The 22612-nt window shown below is 38.7% G+C and overlaps 5 protein-coding genes across 5 annotated transcripts in view; 2 read left to right on the top strand and 3 right to left on the bottom strand.

Annotated features, from left to right (window-relative positions):
- LOC139123650 (arylsulfatase H-like) overlaps nt 1-9771 on the bottom strand; it is a 15798-nt gene extending 6027 nt beyond the window's left edge. Inside the window, exon 1 of the mRNA XM_070689821.1 lies at nt 9495-9771. Coding sequence (XP_070545922.1) covers nt 9495-9744 — 250 coding nt within the window. The 5' untranslated portion in view covers nt 9745-9771. The remainder of the gene's footprint in view (nt 1-9494) is intronic.
- LOC139124294 (uncharacterized) lies at nt 3-3861 on the top strand. The gene is made up of 3 exons (XM_070690435.1): nt 3-803; nt 3029-3281; nt 3543-3861. Exons 1-3 carry the CDS (start codon nt 779-781, stop codon nt 3859-3861), a joined length of 597 nt encoding a protein of 198 aa, XP_070546536.1. The 5' UTR covers nt 3-778.
- On the top strand, nt 4248-7153 carry LOC139123646 (uncharacterized). The gene is made up of 5 exons (XM_070689815.1): nt 4248-4469; nt 4754-5014; nt 5376-5547; nt 5804-5952; nt 6232-7153. Exons 1-5 carry the CDS (start codon nt 4424-4426, stop codon nt 6411-6413), a joined length of 810 nt encoding a protein of 269 aa, XP_070545916.1. The 5' UTR covers nt 4248-4423; the 3' UTR covers nt 6414-7153.
- On the bottom strand, nt 7330-8816 carry LOC139123652 (uncharacterized). The gene is made up of 2 exons (XM_070689822.1): nt 8314-8816; nt 7330-7581 (listed from the first exon to the last, which is right to left on the bottom strand). Exons 1-2 carry the CDS (start codon nt 8580-8582, stop codon nt 7365-7367), a joined length of 486 nt encoding a protein of 161 aa, XP_070545923.1. The 5' UTR covers nt 8583-8816; the 3' UTR covers nt 7330-7364.
- A 2454-nt stretch (nt 9772-12225) lies between the features above and the next one.
- Nucleotides 12226-17926, bottom strand: LOC139123653 (steryl-sulfatase-like). Its single transcript, XM_070689823.1, has 2 exons — nt 17625-17926; nt 12226-14207 (listed from the first exon to the last, which is right to left on the bottom strand). The coding sequence occupies exons 1-2, from the start codon at nt 17872-17874 to the stop codon at nt 13192-13194; spliced, it is 1266 nt and encodes a 421-aa protein (XP_070545924.1). The 5' UTR covers nt 17875-17926; the 3' UTR covers nt 12226-13191.
- Nucleotides 17927-22612: the final 4686 nt, after the last annotated feature.

Below are 22612 nucleotides of genomic sequence, written 5' to 3' on the forward strand. Positions count from 1 at the left end.
GATAGAGAGGTGGACGGTACCGCTGCTGACACAACGAGTCAACATACAGGTATACCAACGACAAAGCAGTCGGAAAGCGTTACCATATGCCCTCATTTTGCCAAAGAAAGTGTCTTCCCTTAATGTTCTCACTTTCTTGATAATTTCGTAGTTATCAATCGATGAACACCGTGCTTATAGCAGACATGTATTATGAAACTGCATCGGTCTTTCTTAGTTACGGAACAGAAGAAGTGACCACGGTCGTAGCCCCCTCGACAGATATGCCTCCGGATATTTAACCTTAATATTGCATAAAGAAATTTGCTTGACAAGAAGTCTTGTCTTTTGCAATGTAAAGATTGTTGAAATCGATTAGGTTTGTGATGTTTTTCTCAAAAGCTAGCGGCGAGCAAACTACAATTTACAGGCACTAATGTTTTGGCGCCAACGAAGTGTCAAATGACGTCAAACTTATATTGTCATCGATTAATGATTATGAAACCTGCAAACATCATTGCGTTATTTTAACTGTTTCTCACAGATTCTAAACGACGCAGTTTACGTCGAAAAGGAACGTACCGACGACAATGACGAGTCACATGAGTCACAGCGTGCAAGTACGTCAAATTGTGATGTCTTACAGACCAAGTTACCCGGCGGCACTGAGCCAACGACTGAAAGTTTAGAGTTAGACACCTGTGTCAGCTGTGATGCTGTACAGAGTGGACCTGAGTGCATCAACAACTCGGCGGTACCAGTAATAAAAAGTGTACAAACAACAGGAACTCAAGTGACAATGAGAACGAAAAGCCGAACTAAAGGTAGGAATTTCTGAATGCTGCCTTCAGATTTCTGTAGTTGGAGTGACACCGCGTCTGTAGTAACCATTGAATTTCCTTAATACACGGGGGCACAGGAAACAAACAAGCAAACAAATAAATAAATAAACACAAATAAACAAAAATACAAACAAGCATACAAATACATAATAAATAATAAACAGAAAAACAAACTAACAAATGTATACACAAATGCACACACACACACACATATATATATATGTATATATATACATATACATATACATATATATATATATATATATATATATATATATATATATATATATATATATATATATATATATCATGTGTGTGTGTGCTAGTGTAAGAGACAACAGCATATTGAAAGAAGATTGAAACGATTGACTCAAGCTCATGCAACATATTCAAAATGTGATTGCAGTACCACTACTCCTATACTTCCCAACGAATGTGACTTACATAACCAGCAACGTCTCTACATGAGCAGCCATTAAGTCACATCCATTTGGGAAGTATAGGAGTAGTGCAGTGGTACTGCTGTCGCATGTTGAATATGTTGCATGAGCTGTTCAGTCAATCATTTCAATCTTTTTTCAATATGCTGTTGTCTCTTACACTAGCACACACACACATGATATATATATATATATATATATATATATATATATATATATATATATATATATATATATATATATATATATATATATATATAGTCTAAAAGTAATATCTGTTACTGAGGCTGATCTTTTTTTGCATAATTATTGTGAGGCTTACACAACGTACTTTCGGAGCTACTATATGATTAAAAGTAAATAAAACGCTGCACTTGATATCATAATTTGCTTGACTGTAGTCCGTCTGAGCTCTGGTTTGCGGCAGATATGGTATCTGCTTCAATTGCCTGAAATTCAAGCATAGTGACGTGGTCCCGGTATCTTGAATTTTTGATCAGTGAAACTAATGTGTTACGAGATAATGCAAAATGCAAAATTTGATTGACAGCTGCTTGTTGTCCCCAAAATGAACAAAATGTCCCCCAAAATAAATGGTAGTGGGATACAGTATCTCCTGATCTAAAATTCCTGGCCGCAACACTGATATATATATATGTGTGTGTGTACATTTGTTTATTTGTTTGTATATTTGTCATTTATTCAATGTTCTATGATATTGTATGTTTGTTTATCTATTTGTTTTTCTGTGTTTATTACTATTTAAGTAATTGTATGCTTGTTTGTATGTTTATTTTTTTTATTTGTTTGTTTCCTGGGCCCCCTGTGATCATTAATAGGGAGTGTTCAGAATTTACTTCCAAGGGGGCCTGGGTGATTTTAAGGGAGGGGGAACCACCCATTTTCCCCAGTGGCAATTGGACTGAGCAGACAAAAAGACCACAATCTTTTAGGGGGAATTTAAGGAAAACGAGATATCAATTCAATATTTGCCCTGAAGTCCTGATCTAAGAAAACCATAGTAGCTATAGCTACCATGCAGGGTGTCAGATCACAGTTCCGTCATTGTATTTAAACTCTTTTAGCTAAAAAATTTGGTAATACAGGTTGTTTCATATATCTACTGCTGCGCAGTATCTTGTTTTTCTCCCTGATGCGTCATTAACTGCCCAGTATTTAGCATGTCAACATGGACCATCCGGTGAACAGTAACTTCATGCAAGGTTTTTATAATGGAAATACATGTAGAGGATACTTAAGAATGAAGAGTGTAATGAAATATTTTTTCTCACCATGGCTACTGTTTTCTTTGAACAGGTCAAATTTGCATTAAGGTTATGTATGGAGCTCAAAGTCATGGGAATGGATGATTGAATGATTGAATGTAAATTATCTCACAACATATATTGGTAACACCCATTTAAAAAAAACACCAGGAAAATAGAAAATCCTCCGGCCTTTCCAAAAAGTCAATTCTGAACACATCCATGAATTTAATTGTACAAACCAATAATTTCACCACATCATATCATGATGAATATGAAATATGAGAAATATATAGTTCAGATGTGATGTGCTTATCACCGAGGAGCAAATGAAGCAAATATTATGAAAAATGAAGCTCTGTAAAAATGCATTAATTCAGAATTTAGGATTCTTAATATCTATAAGTGAGGTGTTTAAGTTCAATTGAAAAATGGAATAATAAAAGATATTTTCTACGGGTAGTGTAAAAAGCCCATAATACAGTTCATTTTATTTTTCTAGGAGTCACTGTGAAACCAGAAACCCACCATATTGGCATACAGTGCAACTTGATTGATGCCAGACTGCTTGTGAATGAAGTTGGTTTGTCACAGTATCCAGATGATGATGATGGTGAAGATGATGATGATGATGGTGAAGATGATGATGATGAAGATCAAGATGAAGATGTAGATGATGATGATGATGGTGATGGTGATGATGATTTTGTCTCCTACCAAAGTGACCTTTCTAATCAATACTTACCTCAAAACATGTGAGTACTTATCAAGCAATTTAATATGTAACAATACTTTGATTTCAATATTCTCGTTGTTATCATAAATGGAATGAAATATTTCTCTAGGAGAAATAAAATACATTGTTGAATGGACCAGAGCTTTGCTTGGCCCTTGTTGGTTAGGGAAAGGACTTCTCTGAAATATGTCAGTCATTTGACATATATTATGATATCGCAAAGTTGTTAAAATTACTACATTATTTGATCTGACTCATTTTTACATCATTCTAATTGCAGACAATCATCAGCACAAGATGATCCACTTAACAATGCCAATGCTAATCAACCGCACAGAGAAGAAAAATTTCTAGTTTTTCGAACAGAGTTATTAGCACTGTTTGACCACTGCCCTCAGTGTAATGGACCAACTCATGGTGATATTTCTAAGAGGGTTGGTAGTCTGATCCATGTCACCCAAAAGTGTGGTAAGTGCGGACACATCCGTACTTGGATTAGCCAGCCGTATTTGGGAAAGATGCCTGCTGGTAATCTGCTCACTATCCGCAGCAATTTTATTTTCCGGATCCATGGTTACACAAAGCCTGAGATTATTTGACTTCATGAATATGCTCTGTATCAGACGAACTTCCTTTTATCGACACCAGAAAAATTATCTCCAGCCAACAATAATGAAAGTATGGAGGGACGAGCAGACAACCATGATCAATCAGCTTGCTGACATGGAGGGAGGACTCATCCTAGCAGGCGATGGACGGTGTGATAGTCCTGGTCACTGTGCAAAATATGGATCTTTCAGCGTCGTTGAGCAGAGGTTGAACAAAGTACTGGATATACAGCTGTACAGGTGACATTGCAGAGTTATTTTCCAAATTCACAGCACACACATTGCAGACCATTCTCTTTACAGCTACACCTGATCAGTGTTTTTTCATATTGCCCACATTAGCCTGTACTCTTTCAGTGAACACAATAGTCGTGTCATATTGTATATTAACCATGTAGTTTTGCTGTTTCAGAGTAATGAGGTTCCCAACAGTTCCTGGTGTGAGCATGAAGGTCTAAGACGGACAATAGCATTTTTTGAAGACTGGGGCCTGGATGTATCAACTATTATCAGTGACAGACATCGCCAAAATGCCAAATGGATTAGGGAACAAATGCCCAACACAGATCATTATTTTGATGTGTGGCATGTTGCTAAAGGTCAGAGCAAGCTTTGGCTTCATTAAATTGTATGCTTGTGAGGCATGTGAAAGGTCAAACATATCCAATGTACATGTATGAGACTACATAAAGTACACATGTAACATATTTAGTACAGTCACTGCAGAAAAATAAATTGTGATATTGTAGCAATATCAAGCAATGTTATTAGGTTTATGACAAAAAGTCAAGTTTATATGCATATTATGATCTACAGGTTAGATGGAAACAAACTTTCTGTTCCACTCATTGGAATGTTGTGCAATGTTTTCTAACATTTACAGGAATCAGTCGAAAAATTGAATCCCTTGGGAGCCAAAAAGACTGCTCAGATTTAAAAGCATGGAAACAGTCTATCATCAATCATCTTTACTGGTCAGCTGCTTCAACTCCGGACAATAGGGGAGAAGTGATAGTGGCCAAGTGGTGTTCTGTCATAGGTCATATACAGAATACTCATACCAATCATCCAGACCCTCTGTTCACTGACTGTGCCCATGGACCACTTGAGGGAGAGGAGAGAAACAGGTTATGGATTCAACCAAGTTAGTATTTGCATTAAAAGAATAGTGGAAATTTACATTTGTAATTAGCCATTTGATAACACCAAAAATTCATGTGCTTGAGTTTAGTCACTGTATAGTCTGATCACTAAGAAAGTATTAAACTGCATGCTAACATTCTCTGTTGCCTTAGCTGCTGTTCATTTTCAATTCAGTTCTGAATTCAGCCATGTACAGCCAGGCTGCTATTCAAATAATGTTGCTGCATTTGCTTTATTCAGGTATAGTTGGCTCATGACCATATTAGTTTTTATTATCAAAAGGTGCCAGCTGACTCTTGATACTAGCAGGGTTTGTGTAATTGAGCAAATAAATTTAGGCATGTGACGACTTTAATTTCCAGATAGTAGAGCTGCAGTTAAGTTGGAGAATCTCCTAACATCAAAGGCTTTGCTTAAAGACATTGGGAAGCTATCGGCTCACTATCAAACATCCAGTCTTGAAGCTTTTCACAGCCTTCTGCTTCATTTTGCACCAAAACACACTGCCTTCTCAAACTTGGGAATGCAAAGCAGGTCAGTAGTTTCTCAGAAAAGATTAGCTACATAGAAAGTTTTGAGTATAAGTTTACACACTACAATGAACATACCACCATCCAGTTGTCTCACAGTGTGATTCAAGGCGGAAACTGTGTAATTATCACTAATTCAGTAGATACGGTACCTTAATTAGCAATAATATGTCATTACATGCCTTACAGGCAGCTATTCAGTTACACCATTGTAGTAGATTCACTTTAACAAGAAATATGTAATTCTCTTTAACTTGCAGGCTGATACTGGCAGGGCTTCACTACAATGAAAATAGTGCCAGACCTCAAGCAGTCAATAGTGAAGGCCAGATGAGGTATTCCATTGTCTTCCCAAAGTACAAAAAAGGAGATTACACTGTACGTCCGATAAAGATAAAACCAAGCTATTGTAAGTCAAATTTTCTCACTCATTAAATGAAAATGATTCAAGTCAAGACAAATGTGCCACTCTTCAAAAAGAAAGTATTCCAATCAAAAATGATATAATTTCTTGCCACTAGTGCTGTAACTCAAACCAAATGTGAAAACTTTGTATTGGCCTTGATAATGCACAAAATATATGGTTTTTTTTGTACATCTATAATCACAAGTATTCCATGAAATATCCAGAAAGTCACGGTGTTGCAGCATATTAATATTCTAATTGTGCTGCATATTCCGTTTACAGTATACATCCAGAAACTCATGGAAACACTGTTTAACGACTATCTACAACATCGAAGACTGATGAAACAGATGAGTGAGCAGCTCAGTGAAAACCTTCCAGGTCCCATGTCATCTAGGATGGAACATCCAGACAAGGATGAAGCGATAGATTCCTTTGTCAGCCGCTTCAATGCAGTGGTCTGAGGAGAAGCTTTGTTAGAATGAAGGGAGGAACGTCATAAGTTATATGAATATACAGAGAAAGTTTAAAATTCTAAAAAATTGACTGACAAGTTTTATTGACATATGTGTATCCATGAAGCATAACTCCGCATGCCACTTTGTATAGTGCAAAAGTTTTCATGTAGTTTGCTTTTTCAAAATAATTTTTTTATACTGTTGCTAAAAGTTCAATATACACAGACGAATGAGTAAATATGATCTTGTTACAAAATATCTAGAATCCAGCTATTTTCAGAATTGTGGTTCAGTATTTAACTGGTAACTGTTCTTTTTATACCTACATGATTTTGTGAGTACAGAGAAATTAAAAACAATTGTCACAATGGGACTTACTTAGGAATGTACAACATGACCCATACTTAGGAATGTGCAACATGACCCATAATGCAACATTAATTTGTGTGGCATTGTTGCGAGACTGATTGGGACAAAAATAAAGGAGCTGACAAATTACAACACAGAGATTTGTGAGTTTCAAATCACTTTATATTCTCAAATTTAGAATTAAATAAATTACAGTATACATGAAATCAATCAATCTGATACTTCCTGGAGTGGACTGACAAATTGAAAATTCTTATATGTTCCATCAGATGATGGAAAATGTTCTCGTATCTTTGATATAACGCATGACGGAAGTGGAACACGTACATGTCTACCCAGCCATCCCCAACTCCATCTGACAAACTGCCGATAGGCTATGTATCTGTCTCTCCAGAGAAAATAAAGGAAAATATTAAGTTTAAGTCATTTGTTGAAATTCTGTAAATTATTAATGTGTTTTTAATGACAAAAACATGGCTGATGAAGTAAACATGCAAAGAAATCAGAATAACCTGAAAGAGAAAGTACATGTATTGTAAAAATTATGGTAGTATACAATGCACACTCACTCATTTTGTTGAAACTGCCTCATTTCCCATACTCCTGTCTGTACTGATAGTACGCCGTCTCGAGCACCCATCTATCCAAACAAACCGATGCAAAACCGGGATGGAGTGTTATGCAGGAACATTGCTGTTCTGACTCAATCACATAATGCTCAACCTTCTCCCATACCCTGTCCTCTTCATGACAACAGTGACTGATCTCCACCTGTGTCATCACACTGCAACATGAACACCTGCACCTGCAATATAAAAAACTAATTTCAACGACTTTGAGCAATATGAGCAATGATTGTATTGTCTCTACCACAAGTTCAACAAGCAACCTGTTTAGACATGGATGATTTCATAGGTAAGAAGGTGATATACCCAGATCATTGACAATGACAGTTGTGACCATGATGTAGTTTTGACACTGTAAACACATGACAGCAGATCTCAAAAGGGATCAACAAAAAACACCTTATGATATAAAAGGTCATTTCAAGAGAGCATTTGCTCAATGGCACAAGGAAACGCAGGCAGTTACAGAGTTTTTGACTTCCTACCATTGAACTAAAGTGTCGTGTCAACCCCATGATTGTTATGCGGCTAATCACTCTGACCTTGACATTTACACAGAGCTCAAGCGATATTCTGAGACGAATGGCGTTGTCAGTGAATGCTCTGGTGGGGCGTTGAAAACGAATTCTCAGACAGTGATTGCCAGAAAAAAAATCAGTCTGTATCTCTAGTGCTCCACTCTTGTATTTGACAGGCACGGCCAGGATGCCCTGTTGCATGTTGTTGGATATCACAATCCCGGTATGGTATGGCTATACGTATTGTATGTATTATCAGGCCCACGGAGAAGTGAAGAGAAACTACAAACTTTAGTACTTCTTGCTTAATTTTACTGTTATTATGCGGTTAATAAACTGTTCACAAAGACGCACAGTATCTTGTCAAAAACTTGAGAAACTTTAGTTACTTACCAATCAGTGCTACCTACTCGCCCTGCATGGTCAACATTGACGCTCAAGTCCTCCTGCTCCTGTTCTCGTTCCTGTTTAGGTGCGGATGGTTCAAATCTATAGGGTTGTAAACCCTGGACATCACCTATAAAGTGCTGTCCGCCGTCTTCTTCATTGACGTGGGCATTCTCAGTCACACTGACTTCCCTCAAGCAGTCATCACTATCATCATAGTCATACGGAGCATTGTCGCTCGAACAAGTGGCCATCATGGGTTCAATAAGTGACATCACAGCTACTTGCGCCTGAAAACGAGGCGAGCTCGGCAATTTCCGGAAAATGTGGCGATGATCGTACAGCAAACGTTAAACTTTAGCGCGTTTTCGTCAAAATAACACGATATAACAATCACGATACCGCTCAAAATTGATTGATCCTGTGTAAAAATATTTGTTTTCTCAATGACAGTTTCGATTACAACCAGAGCTAACGTATAGGCCTGAAATTAAACGAAAAAAGCCTCAAACATGGCGGGACTTACACTTTAATCTTAGTAACTACGGCTCGTGTCATAACATGCAAGTACAATATACGCGTAGTTCACGCGACTTTGTGGATTTTCGAGCCGCCTTCGAACCTTGGTTCTTAAAGAACGCAGTTTTTCTTTCGGACAACACTACACAAAAGTGCCACCGTGGTAGCAGTTGAAGCACATAACGTATGACCCCTCCTCCTCTCCATTCCCCTTCCCTCATGGACTTTTGACCTTGCCACATCACAAAGTTTCTGGAAGTCATTCAATGTGAATAAGAAAAGCAATTCGGTAAAAATTCAAGTCCCCGTCGACCTAACAATCATAACACAAATAATTTATTGATTAATTGAGAACTGCATACTGTGTTCTGTCATGAATTTTCATGAGATAATTTAAGAGAGACTTCTATTGGTTCTTAGTAGTATTGGAAGCGCGACAGATTAATATTCACCTTGTGTACGAATCATGTGATTGCACGAAATACTTTGTCATTACGTCGATGAAGCATTGTCTTTCACTTTATATGTACAGATTGCTGTACCCACAGGAATATATTTTATCTACCAAACATTACAAACATTTTGTGCTACCGTTGGCAAATTCAAGAAAGATCACCGTATGCTTTTTACTGATATTATGAATCAATGAGTTATATGAAATCACGTACCTGTTAAAAGAGCAGCACGACTTGGAGTACAGGTCGACTGTGAATACATCCGAGTGAACTTCAAGCCTTCGGACGCTAGCCGATCTATGTTCGGCGTTTTCACCGTTTCATTGCCGTAGCAACCGAGGTCCCCATATCCAAGGTCATCGACCAAGAACAAAACAATATTTGGGGGAGTTGTTTTGTCGGCGAAGGAGACAGTTACAGCAAGTGAGACCAGCAGCACTCTGAGGATACAGTGAGACGACATGGCGTGTGCTTTAGCCTTTTGTGACCTCTGTTTGACCTTTGTAGGCCTTGTGCTTTAAAAGACCCGATACTCCACCTGTGACGTCGCATGTGTAAACAACCCCGAAGAGAATCCAGGGGCGAGTACGAAGTCCTATCTGAACGAACGTGCTCGTCGCATTCCTCAGCTATGGCTAAGATTTCTAACTTCTTCCAACGATACATTGTATCAGCGGCTATGAAAGGAACGTTAAACTTGACGCTCTCCCATCTCCAAAGCCAAGTGTTGGCACTCTCAGGGAAAATTTGTACCAACGCGTTAACAATCAAGGAAAATTTGATTCATAACGACGATATGAGAAGGGGAATTAGTAAAATACCCCTTCGAAACCTTGTAAATAATTTTGTTAGATGCACAACCTCGCTTAATTGCTTAATTGAAAATGAGATTTTTTAAAACTATGACGTCATTCTCTACACTCTCAAGTTTTTTCAGACGCTAATGAAGGTAACAAGCTCAGACTAGTACAGGTAACGATATACGTAATATTTACATTGTTGTTTTAAACAATCCCATAGCTCTTTAAAGCATTGACGTAGATTTGACTGGCTTTTGAAATGATCTCTCTTTCTCCTAGATTCTCTGAATAGCGTGTCTTGGGATATTTCTCGAAATGGAATTTGTCTTAGTTGGAAAACCCCAGATGCTTGGTGTTTTCACATCCCACAGAACATGCTTGGCCATCCTGTGGGTGCCATCGCCGGGCTCAGCAGTGTAGTCGGAGGTACTTCCTTAAAAGGGGCAATCGTTGTTGCATAGCACTGGTCATCAATAAGGGACATCAATAAGCGCTTGTAAAAGTTCCCGTACCAGTCTCTTCATTGGGAAGAGTATACACACACGTTCCCAGTTGTGACCTTCCTTTTCATCTCGTGTAGACTCCTTGTATATTAAAAAAAGTTGATAAAATGTTGATTTGCCAACCGTGGTATTTTTCACTGTTGAATACAAATTCACCACAAATAACACTTTTGAGCTATCATTTGATTAAAATGTAGAGTTTTACAGAAATATTCGGCAAAAAGGTATACTTTTGATACGTGTTTGATGCAAAATAGGTAGTCGTTTGTATTTTCGAGCTATCCAATGTACAGCTGTACCTAGTTTAGGACAGAGTGTCCTTCTCTCGGAAAAACGTAGCGCGGGGGGGGGGGTTCACTGTCACAGGACGGGCTTACATTTATTTACAGATTTTTAATCCGTTTTTTGTCTAATATAGGCTTTTTACAAAGAGAATGTTTGATTCCTGTTTTGCCTCAAAGACGGAGAATGTAGAAAATGTAGGGTTTTGATGTCAGTATTGTCGAACATGTTAACTTTGACCCCATTTACCGGAAAATGTAAAATTGCTTAATCGTCGTTCGAACACGCAGGGCACAAATGTGCCCAAAAGATATTGGTATCCCCCTGGTCATGGTGGCAATTGAACTCTTTGTATACTTGTATCAAGGTGTCACTTGTGTGGCCACCATCAACAGTGCACTGCTACACAGTTATCGGTACTTAGAGTAATACTAAGAGTTAATACTTAGAATTACTTAGAAATGATTAGAGGAAGGAGAAAATTTTAGCGGTAAAGCAGTTGTGAACAGTTTTCACTTTCCATTCATTGTTCGGTTTTAATTTTGTTAAAATATCCAGATTCGTAATGCAGCGCTTACAACTTTTTTTAATTTTCCGTGTTATATTCTTGTTGAAGCATCTAGCTCCACAACTTATCAATGACAATTTTGTAAACAAGGACGTCGTGATTCTCCTAAGCGCTGGCACCATGCGAATAGTCTAGAAGTCGATGAACGGATTTTTCATAAATCTTTATAAATGGGTAAAATCTCAATGGGTATTCGTAGATCAATTTCGAATTAGAATCGATGTTTGATGTCTGTCGTTACTGTGGTTATTCTATAAAGAGTGAAGATTTGATGCACATACAGGATTGTTATAGACGGAACAAACAGCTCACAAAACAAAACGTGTAGAAATCATTCTTGACTGGCACATATTGGTGTAAGTAAATCGGGATATAACGTCCTTTTGTGTTTTCATGAACTTACCAAAGATTAGGAGGGGATTGATACGTAAGGGAGTAGGAAACGTTTGTTGTGGGGGAATCGAGGTAATATTTGATAACGTGGAAAGAATCCAAGGGAAAATGGAAACATAAGTGGACTAAGCGAAAATGTAGGGGAAGAACAGTTGTCCACATATTTCACTTTCAATTCGAATTTTATTTTCCTTAAGCTTAAAATAACGCCTTGTAATATTTCCAAGTCGAACGTGTTATATTCGTTTTGAGGCTCCTGGCTCAAATATTATCAGTACTGACAACTAAGTGGAGGGAAGCGAGATGTCTTTGTCACGCTAATAGTTAGGGAAATTACGAGTTGAGGTACCTGTCTGGATCGTAATGCCTTTTGTAACTGAAGCCGACACACCAAGATGTAGATTGTAGCACAACCTTAAATCTTTATTCAAGATGGCGACCGTATCGTTCACCGTTCAAGGTCTGATTTGTCTTGTACATTCACTACAAATTACATGAAACTACAAAGTATTTACTTCGGAATACAAGCAAGCTTTACGACGCCATTGCCCAAATGCAACCTCTCCTAGGGTGTATCTTAATATACATGTAGAGCGTGGTAAAGATATAATTGTGAGCAATTATGCTAGGCATGTTTGAAACAATACTCGAATTAAGGCATGGCTCTAACGAGACAACAGATATCTATAAAGATGTATAGAATTTATCAAAGCATAAAGTTCATTACGCATCCTGAAGTCAGATCATGTTACCTACAAACTACATTTAACAAGAAGTGATTTTGTTATGTATTCATGAAATGTAAGGCGTGTACAACTTTTTCCCCAAATACAGTAATTTTGATATCCCCGGTATATTAAGCAATGGAAATCAGTTTGTTAGTTGGATACTTTTAATCCTTTGAAACTATCTTTGGAAGCTGCAAATCTTCAAAATCATCTTCGACATCACTCTCCAATCGACAATATGGGAAATTTGCGCATGGAAATAACCAAGGCAGCACAAGTGAATCCAACTGTGATGATAAACTTTCAGGTAATGTCTTGTGTACCTTGGCTAGAATTTCTCTCGCTTGATTCCTGACTTCTTGTGTCTCTTCATCCGGAAGTGGATATCGTTCGCCAGGGTCATCAGTGAGGTCATAGACAATTGGAGATTGGAGGACATCGCCATCACACCGTCCGTCCCGAGAAGGATTTATATAATGGATCTTGTATTTCCCTACGAGCATTGAGGGCGGTAATTTAGTTGTACAGTAAAAGAGCAAATAGTCATGGTGTTTTGAAATTTCAGTCGGATTTCTCAGTAAAGGCAGAAGACTTTTGCCATCAATGATGCGATCTGTGATTGATATGTTCAAAATATCAGCAACAGTTGGGAAAATAGTCATTCAAGGAAACCAATGCTCTGGATTCTGTATTTGCTGGTATTACTCCATCCCAACGTATTATTCCCGGAATTCGGACACCTCCTTCGAAAAGACTTGCCTTCCCACCGCGTAGCCTAACCAATTCGCCACTGCTGTTTTCAACAACTCCTGTCGATCCAAAAACTCCTTTTGCCGTTGATACCCTGCCAAGTTCCACAGTTAGAGGACCGTTGTCTGATAGAAATATGATCATTGTATGTTCCTCTAAGCCCTGCTTTGTAAGTTGCTGAAGCACCTGGCCTACGCTCCAGTCCAACTCCATCAGGGCGTCACTATACCGTCCAATTCCAGATTTGCCTTCAAAGTACCTCGAAGCAAACACGGGTGAGTGTAAAGTCAAGTAAGATATCATCAAAAAGAATGGGTTATTTCCATGCCTCGATAAGTAGAGCAATGCTTCCTGTGTAAGTTTCAGTGTCATATTTTCTGCCTTATATGGCTGTTCGATGATTTCATCGTTCTTCATTAACAAACACGTTTTCTGAGACCCTACTATTGAAAAATCTAATAAAATGTAGTAACCAATGATAGAAAGGAGAAACACGATCAATTGTAAGTAAACCAGCGCCCTCTTTCCAATAAAAGAGAACACCCACATTAAGAACACGCCTACGAAAAGGCCTCCCCATAATTTGTATGTGAAGGAGATATACAGGAAACGAAAGCGTGACACTGAAAGGGTAAAATTCTCAGAGGGTTCGCATATTGTCATATGTGTCATGGGAATGCCGTAAAAATATTCAAACCCTTGTTTTGTTGGTAGGTACTTTCCTCCACTGCCAAATCCAAGATGCCACTTTCCCAGAATCCCTGTAGAGTAGCCGTTTTGTTGGAGCATTTCTGCGAGAGTGTATTCGTTCTCCGGTAGTCCACCAGTTTGTGCAGGACTTATAAGGATGTGAAACGGTAATACCCATCCTTTAAGCATACCACTTCTTATAGGATATCTACCTGTAAGATAGACAACAACACGATTGGAACTAATGTAGGATAATTGGATGGTGAAGAAGTGTCGATTTAATGTGCACAAGTAACCCTAACCACTTTCCTTTTTCAAGTTACCCACCTGTTTTTATGAGTAATTTGTAAAATTAGGGCATCCAACAATTTTTAAAAAAATTATATAATATGAAGATCCAACCATCCAAAACTAGTTCCAATTGTGGAAAGCTAGTTTATAAGTTGTGGCCAAATCTGATTTTGACAGTGCCTTAGAGGATTCACTCTTTTATCGTTGACCATAAAAACACAGATAACAATGAAAATGAGAATAATAAATATATTGTCAATTTTCTCTTTTTAAAATATGGAACTTTATCAATTTATTGTGAAATGTTAGTGGATTGTGCTTTCTCATACTTATATTTTAGAGAGAAAACAGGAATGATGGTTTTTGTCATGATCTCTGCATGAAATGCCGATTTCATAATGATGTGTATAATTTGCAAAAAGACTTTCCATATGATAAGTATACAGATGTCCTCTTTCGAAATTATAGTGCTCGATAGGAAAAGATGAACGTTCTAAATAATAACTTAAACTACTTCAAGTACAAAGTTATAATATCTGTTACTAAAGGTCCGTTCATCCTTGTCGGGACGTCTCATTCTAAATTTGATGAATATTATTTGTTTTGGTGTCAGGTTTTGAAACTTAATCAGAGCGCTTCTTTAACAGTGTAGATTTGTCAGCATGCATAACGTGTAGCTTCTCTTATATACAAAGTTAACGTTGCTTGCTTTTGTTAGACTAACTGTGTGATTTGTCAATAATTGACCACGAGCCGTCAAAGACCTGTTTGTTTATCTTCAAAGACCAAACTCTGTACAGTTCCCATACTTCTTGTTACGGAACGATTGCATATTGTTAGCGATACGCGACTTGAAGTTTTTTTCAGTGAGTCCGATGTACAACTCCATGTAGACTCTTCTCCATGGATGTTTACATCGGTATTATCATAGCAAAAGACAAATACGAAAGGAGAGTTCTCATTCTTATACCCTGGGTGAAGATGTATTCTCAGGGTCTTCTGCGCAGGGAAATATTTCCCAAGCTTAAGTGTTAATGCAAAGTTACTCGCAGCATTGCCTGGATAGGCGATCAAAGGCCGGGGGCAGATAGTGTGAGGCCGAAGGTTGAACCTCGGGAATAGTGTAAAGATTGATGGGTTTGACATGAGAAATCTGCAAAACGTCCAAAACCAATAACTATAATACATCCACCCTCAAAAAGGTGACATCGGGCAATCGAAAATCCCCTCAAAAGTTCAAATCTTTACTCTGGTAACCGCATGTGACTGCTATATGCCAAATGTAGACGTGCTGGCAAGGTGAATAAGACTTGCCCAACATTGGCGTGTATCAGTCATATGTAATATGCCGGAGTAAACTTTTGAACTTTTGAAGATATGGTGAATATATGTTCCAGGCCCCGCCTGTTCGTTTTTGAGGGTAGATGTTTTATTGTGTTGGGTTTAGGTATCTGCTAAAGTGCTGGCTGCGGGTTGCGGGCTGCGGGTTGCGGGCTGCGGGCTTTTAGAATTATGGCTAGATTTCTAATATATGTAATATGGCATTTAGTATATACGAAATAAAACCTTTAGAAGGTGTCTATTATCAATAATCATGATCAGGTCTATCGTACAGTAACCCTTTTCCTGCCAAGTCCATATTTCACCATCAGGTCAAGATGGTTAAAATTAATGAAACACAACATATTCCATATGATGTATTTTAACATAATACTGTACATTTGAAGGCTGTTGAAAACATAAATGCTGTAAACTTGATTTTGGACTAAATATGCTATAACAGACCAAAGCAAGGCGGTGAAAATACGTCAAGTTTCTGAAAAAAAATCAAAATCCGCTAAATTAAAAGCGGCGATTCCGAGGACCACTTTATTTATCCGAGCTGCCTGGCCATTACAAATAATTTCGGATCTGAATCACTTTTCTTTCTTGCCATGGATGTCAGTGAGAAATAATACCAGACTGACAAAAAAAATTCGCGCCTCGGAATGTCGCCACTTATCGCGGAATGAAAATTGTTACATTTCTAGTATCAGGCCATAGGAAGTAAATTCTTTGTAATGCATCCATTCACAATTCGGTTCCAGGGCAACACATACAGAAAATTAAACAATGCCTACTTAAATGCAATGTGTAAGGAATAGAAAGATTTGACTTCAAAAAGCGTAGAAGTGATGTGTATTTAAATGCCTTGTATTTTTCATGAAATCTTTAAAAAGAAAAAGACGTACAACAAAGGACTTAGTTTACTTTGCCGTTTCGGTTCAACCGAGGTCGCGACCGCAGAGAACGACATTCCGCTAACATTTTACGCGAGAATTTCAGCGGGAAAAACACACCGGTGCGTTGACTTATTTTCAGGAATCGATCTAATAGAATATTTTTGAATGAGTTCGTGTTCTGTAGCTCTCAATAATTGTGTATCTCTTAATATCATGAACGTGGTATGACTTGCACCTGCAGTATGATAGTCGCTCCATGCATTTGATCTAGCGTGACTATGAAAAGTTTCCTAGGACTATTATCGTGTTCACCACAATAGAATAATTTTAAACGGCATTGAAAACGATTTTGAATATTGTGCTTTTATCGGCGGTTGAACTAATCTGAAGTGTGAGAAGGGCATGGCATTCTATGAAAAAGTAACAAATTATTAGGCGTGTCCAGTTTCAACGAACTGAAGTTCATCTCCCAGTTCATCTGTGCTGTCAACGATCCGAAACTAACTTTTAAGCTATCCATCCTAATCATAACATAAAAAGTTAATGTAGCGAGTTGTTGTGAAATCTGTCTTGTGCTCATATTGTTACTCATACGTGTTCACTCATATCATTTCGAAAGCTTCGATCGGCAGTGCGCTGTGCAACGGCGAATGTTGGATGGGAAATGGACTATTCTGACGTTGGTGGCGCTTTACCAGATGTAAGCTGAAATAACGGCATTATTCAAGAAGTTCACGGCTTTTATTCCATAAACAAATACATCTAGATACTATTTTGGCATTTATTCTAACTACTAGCGAAAATGATACCGAAAATCACGCATTTTTTTATGCCCGCAACCCGCAACCCGCAAAATAGCGCATCCGTTGGGTTTATACTTCTCGCCGATTCCTCGAGTCAAAGTTTCTAGTCTTTATGCTATTTTGCCTACAAAGGTTTAGCCTTCGGCCTCACACTCTGGGCCTACGGCCCCATGATCACCTGTCTTGGTAACGCTTTAAGCACTGTGTGTTAATGTCAAAGTCATTTGTCGTCAGCGTAAGCAGATTGAGGCAAAATCAATTAACATGTCTTGCAGATGTTGTGAGTGAGAGTTACATGAGATCACGCACATACCCGTTAAAAGGGCGGCACGACTTGGTGTACATGACGACTGTGAGTACATCCGAGTGAACTTCAAGCCTTCGGACGCCAGCCGATTTATGTTCGGCGTTTCCACCGCGTCATTGCCGTAGCAACCGAGGTCGCCATATCCAAGGTCATCGACAAGAAACAGAACAATATTAGGGGTAGTTGTTTTGTCGGCGAAGGAGACTGTCACAGCAAGTGACGACAGCAGCGCTATGAGTCCACAATGAGACGCCATGGCGTGAGTAGGTGACCGATGTTTGACCTGGGTTTGTCTCTGTAGAAGAGTGGTACTGTAGACCAGTACGCGCGCACCCGGAGTATGTCATGTGGTTGCAAGCCTGTCACACGAGTACCAGTAGGACGTACGCCCTCTATGGTCACCTCTCTCGTCCGAACATGTTATGCAGAGTTGCATTGAACTTACATTACAAGTATTACTGGTGAGACGTCGCGTGTTTTGCCTGAAAAATGTCAATAATTTTTCTGTTTTGGTAGAGCAATGGGGTGTGAATTTATTAGAATCTTTTTTTTCTCTGATGGTGAAACAAGACAGGAACAACAGTGACACAGGATCATGTTTTACTTTCCAAGATTTTATTCATTTCAACAATTCAAGATTACAACAAGTAACAACACAATTTTACATAATCAAACTTTCTAAGGTTAACAAAGGATGAAGAGTGAATAAAATTTACGTTTTCCCGTGGTAAAAATCTTACTTAGGGAGTCGTCATTATTACGACCTTGGGGGAAGTCTGGGGAATTTCATGGTGTTCTGAAATTTCGAGTCAACCCCCTGCCAACCCCAATGCATTTGAGTAACCCAGTCTCTAACAGAAATTTTGACTGATCCCTCCCTCCCCCCCCCCCACTTAGACCAGTTAAATACCAAGACATGTATTTGTAACATTTACAAAACTACAGCAATAGTACAGACCTTTCATATCCTGCTAGAATATCATTGGTTACCTCATGACAGTTGAAAAAGATGAAACCGGCAAAAGGAAATTCAAAGTCACAATAAAATGTAGATACAAAAGCTCATGCTGTGACCACTATCCAACCATATAATATTGTTTACCATACAGTATTGTTTACTTTGGATGGGTATCATGACAAGGTTTTCACTAAGATATCTGACAGGGCAGAATCTGAAAGCACAGGAGAACAGTCAGGAGGCTGGGGGGGGGGCAGTGTCAGAGGAGTTGTACCCTCTCGTGTTGAAAATTTGAGAGATTGATGGGTGCAATAATGCAGTCTGGTGCAATATGAGAGATGTTATCAATTTGTGTAAAACTGTTAGAACACCCCACAGGGGAAAAGTGTGAGAGGCGTGTCCCCTCTGCCACGTCGGATATTTTAAGAAATTAAATTAAATGCCGTAATCCTCTCGTATGGCAAAGATTGGCAATTTAGTGCCGCGACCGATATCCAGTTCATCAGAGGCTTGGAAAGAAACTTCAAATGGTCTCTCTTCCATATCCGACTGAAGCGCAGTGGTGGCACTTTCTAGGATAATGGCTACCCAACTTCCCAAAAGTAAGGAAAATTTTGAATTACGAGTTCATCATCAAGGCCAATGACAACAAGAGAAAGGGAATTTAGTAGAATACCCATTTGAAATACGGATAGTTTTCAATCGGATTCGAACCCACAACATACGGCATCAGTCGCCTAGCTGAGAGGCCTGAGACAGAACCAGTCGGCTAAATCACCTTATAAATAATTTTCTTCGATGTACAGCTACGCCAGTGATTGTTTTTACTATGACGTCATTCCGTATAGTCTTTTCCAAAAGTGTTTTTAGACGCTAATGAAGGCAGAAAGCTCAGCCTCGTACAGACAACGGCAATATTTATATTGTTGTGTTAAAAAATCTCATTGCTCATTAAAACATTGACATAGATTTTACTGGTTTTTAAAGTTAGTTCCCCTTATCCTAGATTTTCTAAATTAGCGTGTGTTTTCGGATATTTCTCGAAATAGCATGTCGCTTTGCTGGAAAAACCCAGCATCGGTTGTTTTGAAATCCTGCAGAACATGCTTGGCCATCTTGTGGGTGGCATCGACTGACTTAGCAGTGTAGTCAGAGGTACTCACTTAAAAGAGGCAATCGTTGCTGCATAGCATTGGTCATCAATAAGGGACACAATAAATGCTTGCAAAAGTCCCCCGTACCCGTCACTTCATAAGGAAGATTATACACATGTGTTCCCGGTAATGACCCTCCTTGTCATCTCTTGTAAACTCCTTACATATTAAGAAATGTTGATGAAATGTAGACTTACCAACGCTGATATTAATAACACTTTTGAGCTATCATTTGATTAAAATGTAGAGTTTTAAGAAACATAGTATACTTTTGATATATTTGTTGCAAAATTGGTTGACCCTTGTATTTTCGAACTATCCAAGATACACCAGTCCAGTCCTGTTTCTTGCTTTGGCCGGATTGCGCTTCCATCGGGAAGACATCACGCGAAGGGGGATCACTGCCATAGGAAGGATTTACACTCATTTACAGTTGTTTTGACCCTGTTTGTCTAATTTAGGCTTTTCACAAAGAGACTGTTTGACCCCTGTTTTGCCTCAAGCACGGAAAATGTAGAAAATGTAGGGTCTTGACGCTAGTATTTTGCCAAATGATAACTTTTGACCCCCATTTACCGGAAAGTGTACAGTTAAAATTGCTTTGTCGTTCGAACGGCCCAGGGCACACATCTATCCACACTGAGCATGGGTATCCTCTGGCCTATGGTCGCCATTGAGCTCTTTGTGTACTAGTATTAAGGTGGCATTTGTGTGAGAGGCATCTCGCCTCCCTCCACTTAGTTGTCAGTACTGAAAACTGTTCACAACTGCTGTCCCGCTAATTTTTTCTCCATCCTCTGGTATTCCTCCGTAACTATAGAGCAAAGTGTACACCTTGGTTTACGTTTGATGTATGCCTTGATCGACCACGTACAACGCTATGCACCTATAACTGTGTAGCAGTGCACGGTTGATGGTGGTCACACACGTGGCACCTTTATACTTGTATACGAAGAGTTCAATGGCGATCATGGTCCAGGGAATACCTGTGCTCTGTTTGGGTAGATGTGTGCCATGGGCCGTTCGAACGACAAAGTAATTTTAACCGTATATTTTCCGGTAAATGGGGTCAAAAGTTAACATTTTCGACAATACTGGCGTCAAAACCCTACATATTCTACATTGTCCGTGCTTTAGGCAAAAAACAGGGGTCAAACATTCTCAAAGTAAAAAGCCTACATTAGACAAAAACGGATTAAAACAACTGTAAATAAATGTAAACCCGTCCTATGGCCAGTGTGTGAAACTCACTCAAAATCTCTATTGGCAAAGCGGGCCAGCAACTTTTAAAAAATCACTGGCCCCGAAGGAAATCAGCTGGTCCGATCCTCATGTCAAATCCACATATAGAGAATATTTTTACCCGCGCTCAGTATAGGGCCCAAGAACATGCGATTGAAAAAAATTAGAATACACCACTTCAACATCCTAACATCAAAATGTTTTTGTGCCTTTTAAATCTTTTAAAGGAAAGCAAATGAAGATAACCAAAAGTTGGAGCAATTGATCTCAGTGCTAAGACATATGAAATCAGTGAAAGGTTATAAGCACAAATACATAAAACGTTTTTATTTCCTAAAGCTGCCTTTTACAACAAATATTTCTAACATCGAAAAACGAGCGCAAGCATGGGCTTGAAATATGTCCAAACACGGAAAACTTACGCGTCCCCAGAACTCCGATCAGGGATAGGTAAACAAACTCCGGATCACACACAAATATAGTCAATACAACAGTTGATTCTTTCAAAATCGACTATGGCTTCTCCTCTTTGCGCGACTCGTCGTCAAATTCAAGTGAGGCAATACAAAAATTTAGGGCAACTAATGAAAAGAAATAATACTGAAGTGTTGAAATCAATGTTAAATACGAATCACAAATTTAAAATTAAGCAAAATTTAAGGCAAATGGCCATTAAGGTCAAATCACAATGAAGATACGACTTTGCACAGTGTTTAAATATCGGACATTTCCTTTTTAGTATTGAAGTTTGACGTGTCCAACATATTTCTGCCATACATAAAAATCTATTTATCGGGTCTTATATCGATACTAGGCTTACAAGAATAACTTGCCTTCTGTCGCGGCATGCCGGGATTGCGAAATTGGCTATTTTTTACCTCAGGCTGATACATATCGGCAATTTGGGACTATATAATAATCGATACTAGACAATTCTAGAATGACTTGCGTTGCGTCTCGACATGCCAGATCTGTGAAATTATAGATATCTATTGGATATTTATCGGCGATTCGGACTCTAATATGGTTACTAGAATGCTTTGCCTTGTGTCTCGGGCACGTCTGCTCTGGGTAAAATCACTGATGTTTATCGGCGATTTTGGGACAAATGTTCGATATTTATGTCGGAGATTTTGCTACCTCACAGATCTTCCACGCCAGATTTCCTCAATCCGGCTCAATCTTTGATACTAGACGATACTATACTTGTCAAATCGCGGGTAAATATCCAATGTATATCAGGGAGGTCACTACCTTAAAGATCTTGCCCAATGGTCTAGCTAACTCCGACTTCCGTAGCCCGACACGATACGATACTAGACTTGTCTAAAACGGTGGTAAATATCCTATATCGGAGATTTCACCACCTCACATATCTGACCAAACAATGCTAATTTCGATACTGTTGTCCAGTAGCTGAAAAAAGTGCAATGTTGAGGTATCGAAATCCAGTTTATCTCGACACATGCGACACGGTCGATACGCTAAACAATAACTATTTTATGACCACAACGAGATCTCGAACCTAACACATGCTTAACAAATGGGGAGCATATTGAATAGCGCCACTACTCTCGCGAGAAAACGTGAGGAAAGTCTTTCGCTTTGATGTAGTACAGATCAGTCTGTTCACTTTTTAT

Source organism: Ptychodera flava (assembly GCF_041260155.1).
Source record: "Ptychodera flava strain L36383 chromosome 23 unlocalized genomic scaffold, AS_Pfla_20210202 Scaffold_23__1_contigs__length_28996876_pilon, whole genome shotgun sequence".
NCBI classification, from domain to species: domain Eukaryota; kingdom Metazoa; phylum Hemichordata; class Enteropneusta; family Ptychoderidae; genus Ptychodera; species Ptychodera flava.